At 44.2% G+C, this 21071-nt stretch overlaps 1 protein-coding gene across 3 annotated transcripts in view; it reads right to left on the bottom strand.

Moving 5' to 3' along the window:
- Positions 1-21071, bottom strand: part of SPRED2 (sprouty related EVH1 domain containing 2) — a 116083-nt gene that overhangs the window by 48671 nt on the left and 46341 nt on the right. Inside the window, exon 1 of one of the 3 annotated variants that reach the window (XM_036334324.1) lies at positions 4109-4261. The exons of the other annotated variants lie outside the window; for them this stretch is intronic. Within the exon in view, the coding sequence (XP_036190217.1) occupies positions 4109-4125 (17 nt within the window). The 5' untranslated portion in view covers positions 4126-4261. Of the gene's footprint in view, positions 1-4108; positions 4262-21071 lie in introns of those variants that run through there. 3 annotated transcript variants of the gene reach the window in all.

The raw sequence follows: 21071 nt of genomic DNA, 5'->3' as shown, positions 1-21071 counted from the left end.
TTGCACCCTGAGCTCTACGAAGATGAGGCAGCTAACTCCTGGAGCGGCTCTCAAAGTGTGCAGCAGGAAGGTAGTAGACTGGCATGCCAGCCAAAAGCTCTTTCTAAGAGGGCTGAAGTGCCAGCCTGCCTCTGAAGCATTTCCTTTCCCTGTGGTGATCATTAGACACGAAGAAACGCTGGTGATTAAGAATCCACCTGGGGATGGGCATGACCTCGATGACTGTCCCACATGCATCCCAAGACAATCTGGGCCCAGATAATTAATGCAAACAGGCAGCCAGAAAATTCACCCCTAGAAGAATGCTCAGGACTAATAAAAGCCTTTGCTGGTTTGATCAGAGAGTGGTCACTGCCCCATTTGTGTGTTCTTTAGAATGGGCTTCATGCCCTAGGAAGGCTGTTCTGTACTTGTTTCTGGCCTTTCTGAGCTACACACACAAGTCGACTATTTCCAGATAATGCTACAAGATTTATCTAAGTGTTGTTCATCGCAACCCTGTGTAGGCAGAGTGACCATAAACCCCGGATGTGGGGGGACAGCAGAAGAGTGGGCAATGGACAGCAGGCAATGAATAGGCCCAGCTGGGGGAGATCACCAAGCACCCATAAATCATCCGCCCGCACGGCAGGAACGGATGGTGGACTCACTAAGCAGATCTCTCTAAATGCAAGTATTTTGAAATGTCGACAGATAACCTATGGTGATTTTAAATAAACCTGTTTTTATTAAATGGTTACTGAATTCATGACGGCTTTGAGTCATTAGAATATGCTTTTTATAGATGCTAAAGTGGGGAGGGGTCTTCCAACCTCAAAGATTGGGAAAACTATCCTTGATGTTTACTAATCTGTTTCACTAAAATATTCTGGACTCTCAGTTTTGAGGATTCAAAACCTCTCTCTGACTGCCTCACCCCTCAAGGAAGAAGAGAGAAAATGAAACAAAACAAAAAACCAAGAGCCTCTGTGCAAGGTAGCTCAGAAAAACATGGCCACCAAAACTATCAAATGAATTTCTGAGTAGGACAGTTCTTTCTTGACATCCATCCAAGGAAGAGTTAGATGTTGAAGAACCAAAAGGGAATAGCTGAGAGTCGCTTCTATACAGAGCAAGTAGTGGCTCCAGATTATAGACTCCAGTAAATCTATGAATAAAAGAAAACTCAGGAGGAATCTACGGGCCATAACAATAAATTCCCACTGAAAGGGGAATTAAAACAAGGGCAGGGCTAGGCCCGGATCGCAAGCATTTCTTAATTTAACACTACCCAGCACATAGCTCTGAACGTAGGCAGTGTCTCACTCAGTATCTATTGATCGCTTCCAAGTTGAATGATCTGAGACCCTTGGTACTGGCTCTGGCTCTGTATTCCTGTGGCCTCAAAAGGGAAAAGGGGAATCTAAAAACCATGCAGTCACTCTGGAGTGATGGCTCATGGTGCTTAAAGCAAAGGGGCCCCTGAGGAGTGGCGGCCCCAACCGTAGGGGTGATTATCATTGCTGAATCTCAGTGATCAATATGCCCTGGGTGCGTAGTGTAACCAAAGCTGAACGAAATCTATGTTGCCCTGAAATTACCTGTACAGGACCTGAGTTAGTCTCAACTACACAAATCACAGGAAAGCAACACATTTTCACAGAAAATGCCAATAAACCAAGAACTTTAAGACATGTTCTCATTGGTATCTATGCCTATGCTATTCAAGCATCAGAAAACCAAAGACAGGGAAAATCTTAAAAAATATTTTCAAGGAGGGGGAAACCACCTTACTCATAGAGGAATTAAGGAGGAGGATTACAGTGGCTTGCATGTCAGAAACCATGCAGACAAGAAGACAGTGAAGTCGCCCAGCCGGCGTGGCTCCGTGGTTGAGCATTGACCTATGAACCAGGAGGTCATGGTTTGATTCCTGGTCAGGGCACACGCTCAGGTTTCAGGCTTGATCCCCAGTGTGGGGAGTGCAGGAAGCAGTCGATCAATGATTCTCTCTCATCATTGATGTTTCTATCTCTCTATCTCCCTTTTCTGAAATCAATAAAAATATATTTTAAAAAATAAAAAATAAGACATGTTTTCATATAGCGACCTGTAATCATTTTCTATAGGCTCAAGGAAAAAAAGATATAATGGAACTGAAGATGTCAGAAAAATTGGAGCAAATTAGCTATTTTTCTGATAGCATTTAAAAAAAATACATATTTTTATTGATTTCAGAGAGGAGAAGGTAGGGAGGGAGAAACAGAAATATCAATGATGAGCGAGAATCACTTCATCGGCTCCTTCCTGCACACCTCCCACTGGGGATCAAGCCCACAACCCGGACATGTGCCCTGACTGAGAATCAAACTTCAACCTCCTGATTCATAGGTTGACACTCAACCACTGTGCCACACCAGTTGGGCTCAGATGACTTTTGACAAAGTGAACCCTGAGCTGAGGGTGGCAATCAGAATGTGGCTTCCAGTGAGATCCCCATTTACTATAAGGTCACAAAATTCAGGCTTTAGTTTAAGCTGACACTTTTTTAAGTAGCCTGTCTTTTACAGCGTACAAAAAATGTTAATGAGAATAAAAAGGACTCTCACTTTGAATCCGAAGTATTTTTTTAATATTACCAAATGCCCTTATTAAATAGGCACTATGCATGTATACACACACATGTAAAAATAAGCACTACAGATGTGGGCAGGAAAATTCTTAACAAAACCCCCACATATTTCAAATACTGTCCTTCCTCATTATTGTCCTCTACCATAATTAGCACGGTACAGCATAACAGGTGGCTTTCATTTATAGAATGCAAAATTAATGAAATTTGGAGATAGTCCCGCCTCCAAAAACAAGTTGACCATTCTAAAAAAAAGTATACCCCTTAATCTACAAAACAAACAGAAACGAACCAAATAAGCCCCTTCACGCCGACTTTCCAGATTATCTGAATTCTACGTGTATTTAAAGAAGTAAATTTAATATATTTAACACTGACAGTTTAAAATACAGATGCCTCAAGGAAAACAAGACATTATTATGGGCTTTACAAGAAAAGGGAAGAGAAACAAACACTGCCTATTTTTCCAGCTTGGTAGTCCCATATGTTTAATGCTGTCCAAGTGATAACAGAATTTATCATCATTAATGGAGCTGCTCCAAAAATGCTAAATCTTAGGTAAAACTGTGGGCAGTTGTCCTCACCCAGACATTCTGGACAGCAGACAGACCAGAAAAGCAGAAATAGTACTGCTTCTGTCCCTAACAAGTAGGATGCACAGGATGCAGAAAGTCTTTTTTAAAAATACAAGGAGACACTGAATGGACTGTCAACACACAGAGGAATGTTTAATGTACTCAAATAAACAAGATATGCGCCTTAACTCGCCAGGCATTGTTTAAATTTAGTGAGTGAAGGGGGGGTGGGGGGGAAGGTCAGACAGGCGACACAGCCTCCCAACTATGCAGAGCAATCCTTCAGATCACATGAAAGCTATAATTAAAGGTTGATATCGAGCCCCCCAACTCCTCTTCTCCCACCTCGAAAAGTTAATGCATGAACTGAGCATGAACAAATTATAATTTGTAAAAACAGACATAGTCACTCAGGAGGGGAATAAAGCTTTCTTGCATTAAGTCATGCATCTTGAAGGGTAGGAAAGAGCACGATATTGAAAAAGATCCAACATCCTGAATACAACAGTTATCATCCGACCACATCCTTTAGCTCACCTCTGCTTATTCATTTCTTTTTTAAGTTTTAAGCTAGCCCCCTAAAAGGTATACCACCTCTGCAAGCTGTTTCCTCAGCAGCATCCTTTAAACTAAGGGCTTAACAAAGGGGATGGGTTAAGACCATCTCTAGCTGAATACCTAAGGAGAAATTCGTTTTCAGAAAAGGAGATGAGTGACAAGAACTCTTTGTCCAACAAAAGACCATGGTTACCTATGTGTCCTTGCACGTGGGCACAACACAGACACACACACACACACACGCTTCACTTCTTTATAAATTGAATAATTTTCTCCCTCCCTTAAAAACGGTAGAAAGCACACACAGGAAAGGCTAGGCAGAAGCGAAGGAGAAAAGAAAGCCACGTAAACAGCAAGCACATACCTGCTGGGCGGTGCCATTTCCTCTACATGGTAGAACCCATGTGCTGGGCAGTAGCATTATTGCTACTGTAAAGCTTCCGATAAAAATGGACCGTCCCTTGCGGACCTGAGAACCAGCTGGCTGCTTGAGCCGTGGTTTCCCCCATATATGATTCAGTCTCCTTGACAAATATGCTGCAACGTACTGGATGAGTCATCTGAGGGTTAGTCCGCATTTTATAGGCCTGTTGTGTCATTACTCACATTCAACATCCTGCTTCTCAAAAGTGGAAGCTGGAAGCCTGACAGCTGACAGATGCTTCTTCCAATTAAAATATTGTTTAAAAGAATTCCTGTAAGTTACAATTATCAGTCATTGATGATGCTATGAAGTGCCCAGGAAACAAATGGCATAGCTCAATACCCGAGATTAGAGTCTGTAGAACCACAAGTGCAAAACTGTTCACTGCTCCCACCCCCAATCCAAATAATGTTGTTCCGAGTTGAGAGCAAGGGCCCTGCTCCCTCCTTTAAGCTATCAGCGAGGCCCTCGTCGATTCTTATGCTGTAAGGTTACCTAGTTGCAGGTGCTCTGTGAAAACTACACACCAACATTTTTTTGCTCCCTGGGTGTATTTTCTTAGGTGGGATAGTGGCATTCTGTTTATAAAATGCCTACCTTTTAGAGCAGTGGTTCTCAACCTGTGGGTCGTGACCCGTTTGGGGGCCGAATGACCCTTTCACAGGGGTCGCCTAAGACAGTGGTTCTCAACCTCCTGGCCCTTTAAATACAGCTCCTCATGTTGTGACCCAACCATAAAATTATTTTCGTTGCTACTTCATAACTGTAATGTTGCTACTGTTATGAATCGTAATGTAAGTATCTGATAGGCAGGATGGTCTTAGGCGACCCCTGTGAAAGGGTTGTTTGACCACCAAAGGGGTCGCGACCCACAGGTTGAGAACCGCTGGCCTAAGACCATCGGAAAACACATATATAATTACATATTGTTTTTGTGATTAATCACTATGCTTTAATTATGTTCAATTTGTAGCAATGAAAATACATCCTGCATATCAGATATTTACATTACGATTCACAACAGTAGCAAAATTACAGTTATGAAGAAGCAACAAAAATAATTTTATGGTTGGGGTCACCACAACATGAGGAACTGTATTAAAGGGTCGCGGCATTAGGAAGATTGAGAACCACTGTTTTAGAGAAAGCATGTGAGGGGTGAAATGATAAGCTCTCTGGGGTTTGTTGTGAAATATTTTAACCAAAAAAGACAGGGTGGGAGGTAAGAAAATGTGGCAAAATCTTGGTAATTGTTGCATCTGAGGTGAGTCTATAAGCTTATTATTCTCGCTTCTTTTGAGTATCTCTGAAAATTTTAATCAAATGTTTGCGTGTTTTTTAATGTTCAGTCCTTATAGTCTAAATCTGTGCCCAAACAAGGCACTTTCAAGCTAGGTATGAACCTGCCATACGTGTGAGTGTGTGGCCCCTTTTACACGGTGCAGCCCAGTGGCTCTGTGGGTGAGAGAGAGTCCAGCCTGAAGGCATGACACATGTCCTAAGGCCACTGTGAGGGCTGCATCCACCCCACCCCCACCCCAAACACGAATGCTCGGTGCCCTCGCCTCCCAAGACTGTCTGGTTGTTCCTTGTGCTTGCTCTGAGGACACCGGTCCAGGCCTCCTCTGTGAGCTCAATGTTGACACAGTGAGGGAGAGGTGACTATTTCCAGCTTCCTTATATGGTTCTGCAAACGCTCTGAGAGATTATGTCACCTCCACAGTCCCCTTAAACCAACAAATCGCTTTGTAATGTGGCACAGTGTTTGCCCGACTCACTTGATGCTCAAATTGGGCGACTTAAGCCACCTGAAGGAGAAAGAGAGCTTTGATTTCAAGGCCAGAAAAAAAACACCCAGATATGGAAGCTCCAAGGTATGTTCAACGAAACCACTGTTGAAACTAGATGTCATTACAAAAAACCTCGGTGGTGTTGTTATGTTCGGAAAGCATGACAAGTCAGCATGGGACCCTTGAAATACAGAGGTCCCACTAAAGCACAGGAGGATGTCAGGCCAAGGCTCCCACCTCAGCCCAGCCCAGTTCTCAAAGGACACTGCCCCAAAGACTGCAAATGGGCTGCAAATGGTTGTGACAGTCTCTACAGAATATCAATGACACCCTCACAAATACAGCCTGATTAGGACTGTGTGTGGGCCCAGTAAAGCCTTCCCTGGTTCAGGTTCTTCCCTCTTAAGGATTACAAGCTACAGGCTTATCAAAATGTCTGTTTCATCAGAGCCATTGTCCATCATTGGGCCTATTTGTTACAGCTGTTAGCCCAGCCTGACTGACACACTGACTGCTTCCAGTGGTTCTCAACTTTGGCTGCACATTAGAATCACCTGGGAATCTTTTTAAAATCCTGATTTCTGGGCCCCCTCCTCTGGAAATTGTTTCTTTGTTATGGGGTGATTCTAATGTGCAGCCAAGGTTAAGAACCACTGACGCAATGCAACAGGTAGAATTAGGGGAATTAATAAACTTCTAGCCTATTTTGAGTTTCTAAGTCTTTTAAAGAAATAAATCCATAGTTCATTAAAATATTTTTAAGTTCAGATTTTACTAATTAAAAATACAAAGGTAATAGCACCAGCCCGGCCGGTGTGCCTCAGTGGTTGAGTGTCAACCTAGGAGCCAGGAGGTCACGGATCGAGGCACATGCCCAGGTTGTGGACTTGATCCCCAGTAGGGGGCGTGCAGGAGGCAGCCAATTAATGATTCTCTCCCATCATTGATGTTTCTCTCTCACCCTCTTCCTCTCTGAAATCAATATATATATATATATATGTATATGTATATATTTAAAGTAACAGCAACAATAATGTATGCACACACAGAATGAGAATAAAGCCAATGTGGTAAAATGTTAACGAACAGTGAAATGGGTATAAAAGAGAGCTTTGTACTATTCTTGCAACTTTTCTATAAGTATAATATTTTTTAAAAACAGAACATGATTATATTTAATACACAAGTTTGATATAACAAAAAAATAAAACACCAGAGTAAAACAGTAACAAAAAACATGGTATTTCATTTGCAATGCATGATAAATGGTTAACATCTTTAGTCATAAATAAGCTCTTAAAAACCAGTAACAGAGACACTATAATAATGCAAGGAAACTGGAAAAAAAAGTAAAATGAAATAATATAAGTGATGATTAAGCATTAAGTATATATGATAATTCTGCTGAGCAGTGATGAAGAATAATTTCTCTGCAGTATCACAGTGAGCAGAATGAAGACACTGGAGTATGACATATTTTAAAATAAAGTTAAACACAAATGCATAACTTCTGCTACAAAAAGAAAAAAGAGAGAGAACTGTATGGTTTCATAACTACCATAGTTATTGCTGCCACCTTCACCCATTTAAAAATGTCTTGACCATAAGGAAATTTACAAACATGTAAACATTGAGAAATGCCTCTGGGTTAGGGTGTCTCAAAGGATGTTCCTTGCAAACAATGTTATAAGAGGCTCCAAAAACAAAACAAAAAACCCAAATAAATAATTCAGGAAAACAATATACTATATCCTTGAAAATACTGTTTAAGTTTGTTTAGTCTAATCTTTCATAAACTTATTTGACCACAGGAACCTCCACTTCCATTACTGTTAAATAAAGCACTTGGGGAAATGTTGTAGGTGATGAAATACGGGATATCTTTTTTCTGACCTTTTGCTCTTTCTAAGTTTTCTTCAGAATACACTGTACTATCACCACAAAAAGCATCCAAAACTTGGCTTCTACTATCTTTTTTATTTTTTTTATTTTTTTATTTTTATTGATATTTTACAGAGAGGAAGGGAGAGAGATAGAGAGTTAGAAACATCGATGAGAGAGAAACATCAATCAGCTGCCTCCTGCACATCTCCCACTGGGGATATGCCCGCAACCCAGGCACATGCCCCTGACCGGAATCGAACCTGGGACCTCTCAGTCCTCAGGCCGACGCTCTATCCACTGAGCCAAACCGGTTCCGGCTTCTACTATCTTTAATAGACATTTCTATCTGGTTGACTTGCATGCTAATGACTACGGGTAGTCAGCAAACAACTTGTATTATGTGATTACCCTTCACCCCTAAGTCCCCATCAGTGGCAGCCAAGGAGCTGCACCTGTGTGTACAAGGGAGTGGACAGCTCATGCTGGTGTTGGTGTTTCTGTAAGAGGCAGCTGTTCTCGGCAACGCCACGCCTCGGAGCAGCAGTTTGCTTCAGGCCCAGCTCCACCTCGCCATTTTCAGAGCACTGGGCCTTGGAACTTGGAAACCAGTCTGGATATCTTTGGCCTCCAAGCTCCCCAGGCCAGTCTCCTAGCACTAATCCTTGGATGTTAAGCACAACAAGCCTAGAAAACACAGTAAAACATGGCTTCCAATTTCTATTAACTCACTAATGGACCCTTATTTTTAAGATTCTTGCCATGTTTTTGGGTGTTTTGTTTGTTTGTGGCTTCCAATTTCTATTAACTCACTAATGGGCCCTTATTTTTAAAATTCTTGCCATTTTTTTGGGTGTTTTGTTTGTTTTTTTTAACAATTATCTGTAAGTTTTTTGAGGGGCTAAAGTCCAAATACCAGCTAATGTGAAGATATAAAAGCAAATGTGGGTATCAATGATGTTAGTACTATAGGCTGTACTGACTGTATAAAGGGAAAGAGCATGAGTTAAGCTATCTTGGTCCAAAATCCAGCCTGGCCCTTACTTACACTGTTTAAACTTATCTGAGCCTCTGTTTCTTTATCTGTAAAATGGGTACAATGCTATTAATGATCTCACATAATTGTTCTGTATGGGATAAATGTGATCATTTACGAGTACTTGGTAAGAGTCTGGCCACATACAAAGCACTCATTAATTTATGCAAACAATGATAAGGATATTGTAAGTTTTATCAATTTAGGCTGTCAGGGGTGGGTAAACCATGGCCAGCCACCACACTCATCTGTTTACATTTACATGGCTGCTTTAGTGCTACAAAGACAGAGTTGAGCAGTTGTGACAGAAACAATATGGTCCCCAAAGCTGAAAATATTTACTATCTAGACCAGGGGTCCTCAAACTTTTTAAACAGAGGGCCAGTTCACTGTCCCTCAGACCGTTGGAGGGCCGGACTATAGTTAAAAAAAAAAAACTATGAACAAATTCCTATGCACACTGCACATATCTTATTTTGAAGTAAAAAAACAAAACGGGAACAAATACAATATTTGTATTTGCATGTGGCCCGCGGGCCGTAGTTTGAGGACCCCTGATCTAGACCTTTACAGAAAAATGTCTGTTGACCACTGGTGAGCAACATTTGAGGGATAAAGAACCAGTTCTTTTCCCTACAGAAGTTTTGGTCTTTGGTCCCTTATTCTGCTTAATGCCTCAATTCAGAATCAGATACATAAGTGTTATCTGTGGTGATTTGGTCCACAGGAGCTACATAGCTCATGCTTCCCTTACAACACAAAACACAGCGTCCTGTCTCATGGCAGGTGGGAAATCTACAGAGCCTGAGGTTGCCTGCTGGTCTTCCCGCCTTCTCTACTGCAGAGTCCAGTGACCCCAGCTGATGTGTGTGAGTCCACAGCCTGCCTCCCCTCCCCCCAAGTCACATCTGTGCATTATGTTGAAACCACATGTGTCCCTAGAGCTTGAAGCAAGAGGTGAAAAATGATCTGGAAGAGGCATTCAGGAAACTGAGCAAACAGAAATGAAGGATGCTTTCAAGAGGGCTGGACAGCCACGGCAGGATTAATACAGCACTAGGGGCCTTCACAAAGGAGGGTTGCTACAACACCACCACTGCCAACAAGAGCCCAGTTAAGAAGACTAGGGGGCCAACCCAGAAAAATGAACAACACGCCCCAAATGCAGGTCCCAAGATGCATCCCTGCATCCAATCACCCTGCCTATTTTCTTTGGCAGGAAAACTTGTTTATTTGGGGAAAATGAACCCACAGCGTTAATGGATAATGCAGGTGAAGGGACTCCTGGGACTTGTCTCTGGGAGAGGAAATTTGAACAAAAGAAACCATTCTAATTATTTCAGCTAGTTCTCTTACAAAAAACGTCTACGCCAGCTGTCCGGACAGAGATGAAATCTGGGGTGTACTTAGACACGCAGTGTCTTTCTGGCGGTCACTTGTTGCCTTCCTGGCAAATGTCAGTATTTTTGTGAATCCAACAGAAAACTGCACATGGTAAATAATAAAGTGGATGATGAGGCTGGAGCTGGTCAAGGAAGAGGAGGGAGGCCGATGATTTCTATTGTTACCCATGAGAGCAGGATTTCAGAGACGATACGAAAATCTCCCGTGAAGCCAAGTTAGTTTTCAGCCCTAAAGTGTTAATGGCTGGCACAGGGGTAAGATAAGGCTCCCTCCAAAGCTCATCATTAATTTGGGGATGTTCAGCTTGGCCAGAGTCAGAAGACCGTCACTAACTAAATGCATATGGGCTATTATGCTAAGCAGATTAAAAAAAAATAACAAAGAGACCCTCTGATGTGAAGAAGACCTTTCAGAGCGAGGCTTGTAGATTCAACCAGGTTTCTCTAGAGAAAGGGAAAGGGAACTCACATTCACCGAGTAACCAGGAGGTGTGGGGTGTTCTGTATGGCTGTATCAACGTACCTACAATTTTGTTCCTGATGTGTGTGGAGGAAAAACGGGGCTGAGCTACCAGGTTGATTTAGTCTAGAGAGTCTGAATCTCCGGAGCACAGGATGTTATGCAAACAGGCCAGCACTGATAAAAAGGAAGGAATCCAAAATATAACAGGAATATGGGAAAGTCACTCTGGGAAGTGATGGAAGGAGCCAAGGGCTTGATAGAAGGGAAAAAAGTGAGAGCATTCGGAGTTCTGGGTATCGGCGTATCTCATTGTAGTGCACTTTGCTTCACTGTGCTTCACAGGTGTTGCAGATTTTGTTTTGTTTTAAAGAAATCAAAGGCAACACCCTCCACCAGCAAAAATATCACAACTGGTTCTGGAATGGAACCTGCAATACCTCCAAGGTTTGCCTGTATACGGCTGCACTGGAGGCTGGGTGTCCACTAGAAAACCATTGTACCCGTCAAGCCTGGAGAGTCAACAGGGCAACAGGGCCTGACCTCAGAGACCTGGGCTGCCAAGAGAAACCATGCCTGGGCCTAGGGGTAAATTTTAAGTTCAAGGGATGAGGTTGCCTCAAGATCTAGAGAGGGAATAGGGAGCGCCTAAGGGGTGGCCACTTCGTGTGCTTAATATCTGCCAGGCAGAGCAGCGAGGTCTGTGTTTGAAATCTGCTCAAGGCTGGACGGTTTGTTTCTCAATGCACTTGTACCATGACTATCACCGAACACACTGAGCAGGCTGGTCCCAATCTGCCATCCGCCTCGCTCAGCCCATTCTGCTGTTCCCCTAACTTTAGGCCAGAGGCCAGATTAGACCCGAAGCTGCTCAAAGGCTGTGTCATTCCAGGAACAGACTTCAGGAAGGAAATCTGCCACTCACCTTGATGTTGTTCACAAAAAATGTATCCAAGGCAAGGGAGCTTTCAGGCTAAGCAAACCGTCCACGTGGAAGCTACCTGCTTGTCAGATGGCCACACCGATGTTTAGCTGTGGACACAGAAAGCTCACCTGAGAGCTCTCCGCAATACTCTTTAATCACGCACCTAAGTAAGTAGCACACACTACTGAAGTCAGAAGTCCCACGAACTCATTTTCTTGGGAGGCAGGAACTTGGGCCTGGCGTTACCACTAGTTATATGACCTTGGGCAGAATCACTTATCTTCTTGGTGCCTCACTTTCCTTGTCTAGAAAATGTAGGGCTGAAACTAGTTCACTACCCGAAGCTCCAAAACTCTACAAGGAATGAATGGGTAACAGCTAAATGAGAAAGCTGCCTAATAATACAAGTAGACAGAGAGAGGAACAGAAAGAAAGCTGGGCAATGCTGGCTTACTCAAGGCCAAGGGACTGGGGCCCTAGCCGATTTGGCTCAGTGGATAGAGCATCAGCCCTCAGGCTGAAGGGTCCTGGGTTCCATTCTGGTCAAGGGCACATACCTTGGTTGCAGGCTTAATCCCCTGCCCCAGGAAGCAACCAATCAATGTCTCTCTCTGGCATGGCTATTTCTCTCTCGGTCTCTCCCCCTCCCTTCCACTCTAAGAATCAACAGGGATATATCCTTAAGTGAGGATTAACAACAACAACAACAAAAAGACCAAGGGACTGGGGACAAAGCTATGTTCCTGACCCTGGATCTAAGAGGCCTGCCTAACCTAACCTACCAGCTTAAAAAAATTTTTTAATTGATTTTAGAGAGAGAGGAAGGGAGATAGAGAAACATCATTTTTTGTTGTTCCACTTATTTATTGGTTGATCCTTATATATACCCTGACCAGGGATTGAACCCGCAATCCTGGCATATCGGGACAGCACTAACCACTGACCTATATAGCCAGGGCCTCACACAATAGTTTAAAGGGATGCAGAGCTCACTCCAAAGCTAAAACTGACTTTTCCTTACAAACATTAGTCAACAGTATCAGCTAATGTGAACATTACTGTGGTTGTATCACAAACACTGTGCCTTACGATCTCCCAGGACTCTTATCCCAAACACAGGCGACAGGGGAACAGAGTCCGGCACACCCTCTTCTCTGCCTTCACAGCCATTAGTAACACAACTACAGCATTCTGTTATGACTTGCACGTCACCTTTGCCATTGGACGTGAGATTCTCAAGAAAAGGTTTTCTTTCATTTTTCTAGTTTACTTCTGTAGTTCAGTGTCCAGCAAATGGTAAAACCTTGGCAGAACAATTTTTTTTTTTTCATTCAACAGACAAACCATAGAGAAACCTTTACTGGCTTAAATAGGGAGTGGAGATAAAGATTATATGAAGCAAGGAAATGACAGAAAGGTGGTAGCAAACTTTTGTAATGTGTATTTTTTCTTCATTACGAAAGTGGTAAGTTTACCGTGGAATATTTAGGACATGCAAAGGAAAACATTCACTGAGATGACCTCTAGGTGGTAGAATTTAAGAGCATTACCGACATCTACAATTATGGGATGCCTGCTTGCTAATTTATTGTATTCTTTGCCACATTTAAAAAATGATTGGGAAGTAATATTTTCCTATTTTTTTTTTTCATTTCTGATAAAGTCAGAAGGTAATAAGTGCAGAGCTTAGTGACATGTTTCTTCCCTGCTTTAGTTCAGCACCCCCAAGGGGCAAGTAACTCATTTATGGATTTCACACATTATGGACCTTAGATATTAACTAAAAAAAAAAGTAGGAGGGCAGCCTAGAATTCTAAAACAAACCTGAGCGATATCTAGTTCTAGACCAACCACACTTGACAGATGAGGAGACTAAGGCCAGCGGTCACATTTCTTGCTCAAAAGCAGTAGGAGCCAGGACTGGACCCAGAACTCTAAGGCCACTGTTCCTTACAAGAACTACCTACCTAGCTAAAATCAAATTCTGCCACATCGTTGACTTCTGGTTTCTGAGAAGCAATCAGACATGATTCCAGAACAAGAAAAGTAAATGACGGTGTCCAGAACATTTACCTGCACTATATATAATTCTCAGGTGCCAGATTAAACACATCATGAGAAGGGCAGCCAAAGGCACACGTTTCTCTGAAAATGATTTCTGACTTTGCCACAAACATTTTAAGTCTACCAGAAACTTAAAAAATGGGCCAGTGAACACGAGTTAAGGCTCACTGGTCAATAGATCGCAAACTATGAGATAAGGCTTACCGATAAGACTTTGGCACCAACTTCTTCTCCCTGACTCACCTAAAAGCACAGTTAGTGAGCATCCAACCTGCTTCAAGTATCTCCCAGTCTCAGGAATTCCCAAGAGTGGTCACAGTAAAGCTTACACAGAGAGGGGAAGAAAGGGAGAATCCAAGTACCTCCCCGAGAAGTGAACCTTGCTCTGTGTGGGAGTTAAGATGAGTGCCCTACCGCGAAGTCTTACAGATGAAAATTCACCACCACCCTCTCAGCAAGAGAACAGAAGCAAGAGTCTGAGCCCATTGGAGGCTCTTCCTCTCAATGAACACATCTGCTGGAGTTGGCTGATATTTGGGGCCCACTATCCACATGCCCCTCCCGGTCCACTGCCACCCTGGAAGTGACTCCAGGGTTTAAAGATGCAGTACATATTTCATCTGTCAATGTGGACTCCAAGTGCTAGCCCACGATCTCACTTGGTGCTCCATCGTGAAAACACGGGCCTTCTCAGGACTGGAGGAAGAGGAGAAAGACTATGCTGGCCTCCAACAGAACTGCCAAGGGTAATTATAACCACGTGCGATTTTCATCGTGTGTACAGCTCTAGTCAAGAATGGAAGAGACCCGTGGGAGAGCTAACAAGTCCGTGACCAAACCTCAACCTGATCAGTACCCATCCCTAGAACAGTACTCACTGTAGTACTCATCCCAGGAAGAAAAGGGACCAAGGAAGGCTTAGGCTTACCCACTCTCTTCACTCACGCTGTCCATTTCAAAGGACAGCCTTCAAATTTCATTAAAATAAGTCTCAGAAGGGAACAGTGGGGGGGGGGGCGGGGGGGGGGGGATGCCGACAATGAATGTGGGCTCCACCTATTTTATAGACTTAAAAACCAAAGAATAAGCTCCAAATGCACAAACAAATCCTATATAATAAAAGGCTAATATGCAAATTGTCCCCTCGACCGGGAGTTTGACCAGGGGGCTGGCCAACCACCTGAGGTCCCTCCCCCCAACCGGCCCTACCCTTGATTGCCCCCCACCCACCCTGATCAGGGGCAGGACCAGCTGGCCAACCTCTCGAGTCCCCTCCCTGCCCCCCACCCCCAGCCTGGCCCAATTGGGGCAGGCTGGCCAGACCCCACCTGTGCACAAATTCGTGTACCAGGCCTCTAGTAAAATATAAAAGGTATATTTGTGGCAGAGCCAAGAATAGGTCCTGGGTGAAAATTCATCTCTCAGAATACTGTTAAATAAGGTATACTCCCCCCTTGTCCTTTGTTTCAAATCTCCCCAAAGATTTTCTCCACCCCTCTTTCTCCACTCAAAAGGGAGAAAACTATTCACAGATTTCATTTATTTGTTTCCTGTGAGCCCTGGAGGAATTGTCCCTGATACTAAGAATGTGCCAAATGTGAAGAGCAAGTCTTAACATTAGAACATTCCAAGCTCCCAGGGTGGGACCAGTTCAGCTCAAAGGGATTTTACTACCACTCAGTAGAAGCTGGAAATAAATACAAATACACAGACAATGTGGCTCATGGAATGCCAACGGATAAGCAACAGATTGCACTGAAAGACTAGAATGGGAAGGGAAGCCGTGCCGCTCCCCGCCCCCCCCCCCCCAGCTCCTCCCATTGTGCCATCTCCACATAAGACAGCAGCTAACGGTGCTGGAGGCAGCCTGCCTTCCCTGTCCCCTTCGTTAAACCTTAGATGTGGTCAGCTCAGTTTATATTTCAGCGTGAGGAAGCAGAAAAGCCCATGACCTTCAGAACAGACCCAAATATTTATAACGTGCTGCGGAGCAAGGCATCATGGGAAGAATATGGCACACATTCCAGGGGCTGGTCACAGCCTCACTGGTCCATCTCAGGGCAGTTTCTGGGGTGTTTAAGTACAGACAAGCAGAGGTCAGGAGCTTATAAAACTCACTAACTGAGCAAAGTAGATCAACTTATCTGCACTATGTAGGTTTAGATGCATTTATTCTTTTTAATTTAGTCAACTGTTCTGCATAGGTAACACATTCATGATTCATAATCAAAATATAAAAAGGTAGACTCCCACTACATCCCATCTGCCCTGTTCCTTCTCCCAACCAACAAGCCAACTGTAACCACCTTTTTAAAGTTTTGTGTGTATCCTTCCAGGTTTATGTAGTCTCCTCACACCCTTTCTCAGTATGTTATTCCTATGTTCTGGACTTTGCTTTCTACCCTTCAGAGATTTTTCCATATTGGAACACGCGACTAACCCATCCCCTTTTTACATCTGTACAATATTCCACCATAAGGATGTAGCATGATTTATTTAACTAGCCCCTTATTCATGAACATTTAGGTTTTTGTGAGCCTTTTGCTATTAATAACAATTCTGTAATAAACAACTGTGTGTTTACCAGAGTTGCCTTTATATATTAAGATGTGTATTTACTGCTCTGTAATTGCCTGCCCATTATACAGAGAAAGAAGAAAAGCAAACCCCATCTGATATCTAGACAAAGCCCTCCTAAAGCAAAAATATGGTTATGGAAAAATAAAATGAGATTTTGATTTTGTATGATGCATATGTGGAAGGAGTGAGGCAGAGTGCTATTATTTAGGTTGCCCATTTATCACTCTTATCTTCTTCCTGCTCATCGCCCAAAAGTCTCACCTCCCATTCACCCTAGGAACCATCCTGGCATCTGCCCCTTTAAGGAATTCTGACAGCATTCTATCTCACAGAGGAGGGACGCTGTAATGTCTGGTGCCACCTCCGAGGGCAGAAAGTAACCCTCTCCTTCCCTGGCCATTATCTGGACCTGCACCCAGAGTTCCAGCTGGAGGTGAGGCCACACAGAGCTCAGGGAAGCAGGCCTGAGCTGCTGCTGGTGGGTCCCTCTGTCAGAGCACAAGTCCCAGGTGAATCCCAGGGGGAGGCAGTAAAGCAGGACCCCTTTGACAGAGCCCAGGGAGGGGCCCAACAGGCTGTTCCAGCCCTTTCCAGCCACTGTCTTCAGCAAAGGAGCAGGAAATTCAAAGCTGTCCATGAAGCTGACTCATTCTCTCCACAAGCCTCCTGATGGTTCTATTCTAAGTTTACCAAAGGGAACATGCCTTCGGGCAGGCAGAAGCAGAGCAGCACAGAAGTGTTGGGGGGGGGGGGGAAGCCTCAATGAGCATTTCCTCCAGGATGGGTCAAGGTCCCACCAGAGGCTCAGGGAGGCGAGGAAGGAGAGAGGCCATCCTGTAAACATCAGCTGAGTCAAATGCCATCGGCACTTCTTGTGGTGCATATGCATCATTACCTGCGTGTGCACAGTGACTGGCTTACTCACCTGCAGTTAAAGTCAAACTACTAAAAACAAATTATACCTGTTGGGACCCTAATTGGGACAAAACAAATGTACCGAAGCATCTGAGACAAACTAGAGAAAACTGAATATGGATTTGGTATTACATGAGGTGAAGGAATTACTATTAATTTTCTTAGGTGTGATAATGGTATTGTGGTAATTTTTTTAAAACTCCTTAACTCGTAGAAGTACATATTGAAATATTTATGGATAAAATGATGTTTGGGATTTGATTTAAAACACTTCAGCCCACCTTCCCCCACCAATAAAAAGTGTGTGTGAAGTGTGTGTGTGTGTGTGTGTGTGTGTGTGTAGAAAACATGAATGACTGCTGGGTGATGAATACATGGGGTCCAGTATGCTATTCTCTTCACCTCAGTGAAGTTTAGAATGTTTCATAACAAGAAAACAGCCAAGTGCCACTGAGACCTCACTACGGACTGACCAGAATGGAGAGTTCAGCCCCTAAGGGTGATGCCTCGGCCTCAGAGGTGTGTAATTTGGTGCTCGGTTTCATTGTTTGGGGTGCAGCCCGAATTTCTGGGTATTTTTCAAACTTTCCTAGGTAATTCTAATGTATAGCAAAGGTTGAGAATCAGTGTTCCAGGAACCTAATGGAGTGGGACAGAAAAAGTCAGGGTAAGTGTGAGAGGACAGTGGCAGTCCCCTGCTCTTATCTGTAACCCCCTTGGCCCAATTATCTTTCCAGGGTCCTGAATCTGGGGTCCAGGCCAAGCTTCTGTGAATTACTGGTGCCATCAAAGATGACACTGGAGCTATAGTAACAACTGGGGACTTGGCAAATAGATTAAAACCAGAGGTGGGCCTGCTTTAAATGCAGATGGGAGACAACCTGTTATCAATATCAGGATTGCAGTTCACATCAAGCTTTTCATTGGTTCCCTCTCACCCACCTGAGCGTTCGTTACCCATGTGTATCTCTCTGAGATCAGTCTATGTTAACTACTAAAAAGTTCCTGTTTTAAGAGGCTGAAGGGTCTTGGGCAGCTTAATTTGTCCTAACTGCTGAGCGCTGGAGCCCTACAGCTGGCCTTATTCAAAGCAGAGAGCAGCTGGCAAGCATCCTCTCAGAGCACAAGCCTCACCTCGCCAAGGGACAGGGGGAATTTTCCTGCAGCAGGTAGCATATCCTGATGTGTAACTGTGGGACTCCGCCCACTCTCTGTGGCTTTGGGGTTCATTTTGATGTCATTCACAGGGCCTTGGGAGAGTTGGGGGGTTTACACCTGTTGAGCCTTCCCTCCTTGTAACTCCTCTGACCTTCCCTCACAACCCTGAAGTGTCATTGTGTTCCCATCTGACAGATGAGAGAAAGGAAGCCCAGGCAATCCTACTTATGACACCACAATCAGGCAACAGACAGCAGAACTAGAGTCTGACCAAGCCCCAAAGCCCCATGCTCTTTGCACAGCCATGTCCTCCGAGATAAACATTAGGGTATCGTGGACGTGGCACCTCTCATTGCCACCTGTAGGAAATAATCCAAAGGTTGCTCGGGGGCCCAGCCCTTCCGGATGAGCCTATTAGTCACCAAGAGCCTGAAGATATAAAACCCTTGACCTTTCTTCCGACATTTTCCACAGGGACACGCACTTTCCCTCCACTCCCAGTGAGCTGACTGTCGCCTTCCAGCCGCTCAGCAGTGTCTACGGAAGGGGGAGCGCTTCTTACACGCGCAGCTCCACGGTCTTGGCGGAGGACACCAACCAGAGCACCCCTCCCTCGCACACTCACACTTTCAGACCTGAATTCTGTGTATCGCAAGGCACACGCACACCTGGAATGCAGGTCAACCCAGGTTCTGGCCTCTGCTTCTTGGATTCACAAAACCTGCTGCCGCTCTTGGCCCCACCAGCAGCTACCCCCCAACTCTAGGCCAACTCGGCTGCAAGTGTTACTTAAGACCGTAGATGCAAATAAGGCTCGCTTGTACTTCCAAAAAAGAACCTCGTGTCCTAGTAAATGTTGCCCACTCACACCCAGACCCCTGCCACTAAGACTTGAGACTTTACTAGACCAGTGGTCAGCAAACTCATTAGTCAACAGAGCCAAATATCAACAGTACAGCGATTGAAATTTCTTTTGAGAGCCAAATTTTTTAAACTTAAACTATATAGGTAGGCACATTCAACTTTAAATTCACAGTTTTTGTCTTCCGTTTTTCTTTGCTTCTTCTTTGTAGCCATCTCAAACAGGGCACCTAAAAAATGTTTCATTTGATAATAATAAAGCCACCAACACAAAAGAATTACAATTCTTAAATTGATGACAAAAATACCTGTAGGATTTGCAGCTGGTTGGAAAAATACAGGTAACTTGATGCTTCGAGTAGGTACTTTTGTCACCCGCGCGCGATTTGCGGACGCGACTAGCACTAACCACTGCACAGTGAGACTGCTGACTGACTGGCTCACCCAACTCAACTCGTGCATGGATCGCGCACGTCCCCCGCGCTGCGTCTCCCGTCGCCCGACCGACACCCCCCACTTCTTCTAATGCCACTTCTTCAAAATAGACTCGCCCAGGCCGAAAACTGACTTCTGCACATGGGCCACGAAGTTTCAATCGCACTGTACGTGGGCGCCCGCATGTGGTATTTTTGTGGAAGAGCCACACTCAAGGGGCCAAAGAGCCGCGTGTGGCTCGCGAGCTGCGGTTTGCCGACCACTGTACTAGAGCTTCCAAGGAGCTGCCCCAAGTCAAAAGCTGTCTGAAACCCTTCTTCTGGGACTGCTTCAGGGCTAGTCTTACAATAAATGAGCCAGCCATTAAATTTAAAACAGAAAAATCAACCCTTATTTTTTAGTTAAGCACTCAATTTCACCTTACAGTGGATCGTCACCAAAGCTTATTTTCGACTTACTCATTCACCTGAAGGCCATTTCCAAACTTACAATCTACCTTTCCATTTGGTATACGTAATGTCACCATCTTTCTCTTCTGAAGAGTCCCCAAAAGGCTTCTGGAAATGTTTCAAGCAAATGGTTGGGAGGATGGAGTGCGCATGGCGCCTCCTGAAGTGAGGTCACGGCTTTGAAAGATACAAAGCTCAAGTACAAAGGAACATAGTCAGATACAAAGGGATATGTTCTGATATGTTTGCCTTTAAACAACAAAAAGCGGAGGCCACATGATCAGATCTGCCAGTACATTTTGTATAAGACTCTATTCCAGTGGTTCTCAACCTTCTGGCCCTTTAAGTACAGTTCCTCATGTTGTGACCCAACCATAAAATTATTTTCGTTGCTACTTCATAACTGTAATGTTGCTACTGTTATGAATCGTCATGTAAATATCTGATATGCAGGATGGTCTTAGGCGACCCCTGTGAAAGGGTCGTTCGACCGCCAAAGGGGTCGCGACCCACAGGTTGAGAACCGCTGCTCTAATCCATCATGCAGCATTAAATGGCATTAATGATAATCATAATGAAATGTCAGCTGACATTTACCCAATGTGCCAAGTACACTATACCTTTAAGCGTCCTCTTTAATTCTCACATCCGTTCTCTAAGACAGGAAATAGGAGTATCCCTATTTTACAGTCCAGAGCGCGAAGAAGCCTACCCAGGAAGCCATTAAGAGATAGAACCAAAAGAACCAAAAGAACATTCTGACTCCAGAGGCCAAAGGCCTTAACTCCTCTGCTATTCCAAACCTCACCAGGTTGGCCTGCCGCCTCTGGCGGTGTGCTGTCTGCATCAATACGGCAGCTGCAGGGCACCTGGGAGCGGCAGGTGGGACATCGTTCGAGACAACCCCGGGCACAACAGCCACATGGGGAGAAGGTGCAGCAGCATG

The sequence above is a fragment of the Myotis myotis genome, unplaced genomic scaffold, assembly GCF_014108235.1.
Source record: "Myotis myotis isolate mMyoMyo1 unplaced genomic scaffold, mMyoMyo1.p scaffold_m19_p_14, whole genome shotgun sequence".
Lineage (NCBI taxonomy): Eukaryota > Metazoa > Chordata > Mammalia > Chiroptera > Vespertilionidae > Myotis > Myotis myotis.
This window is presented reverse-complemented; position numbering and strand designations above follow the sequence as displayed.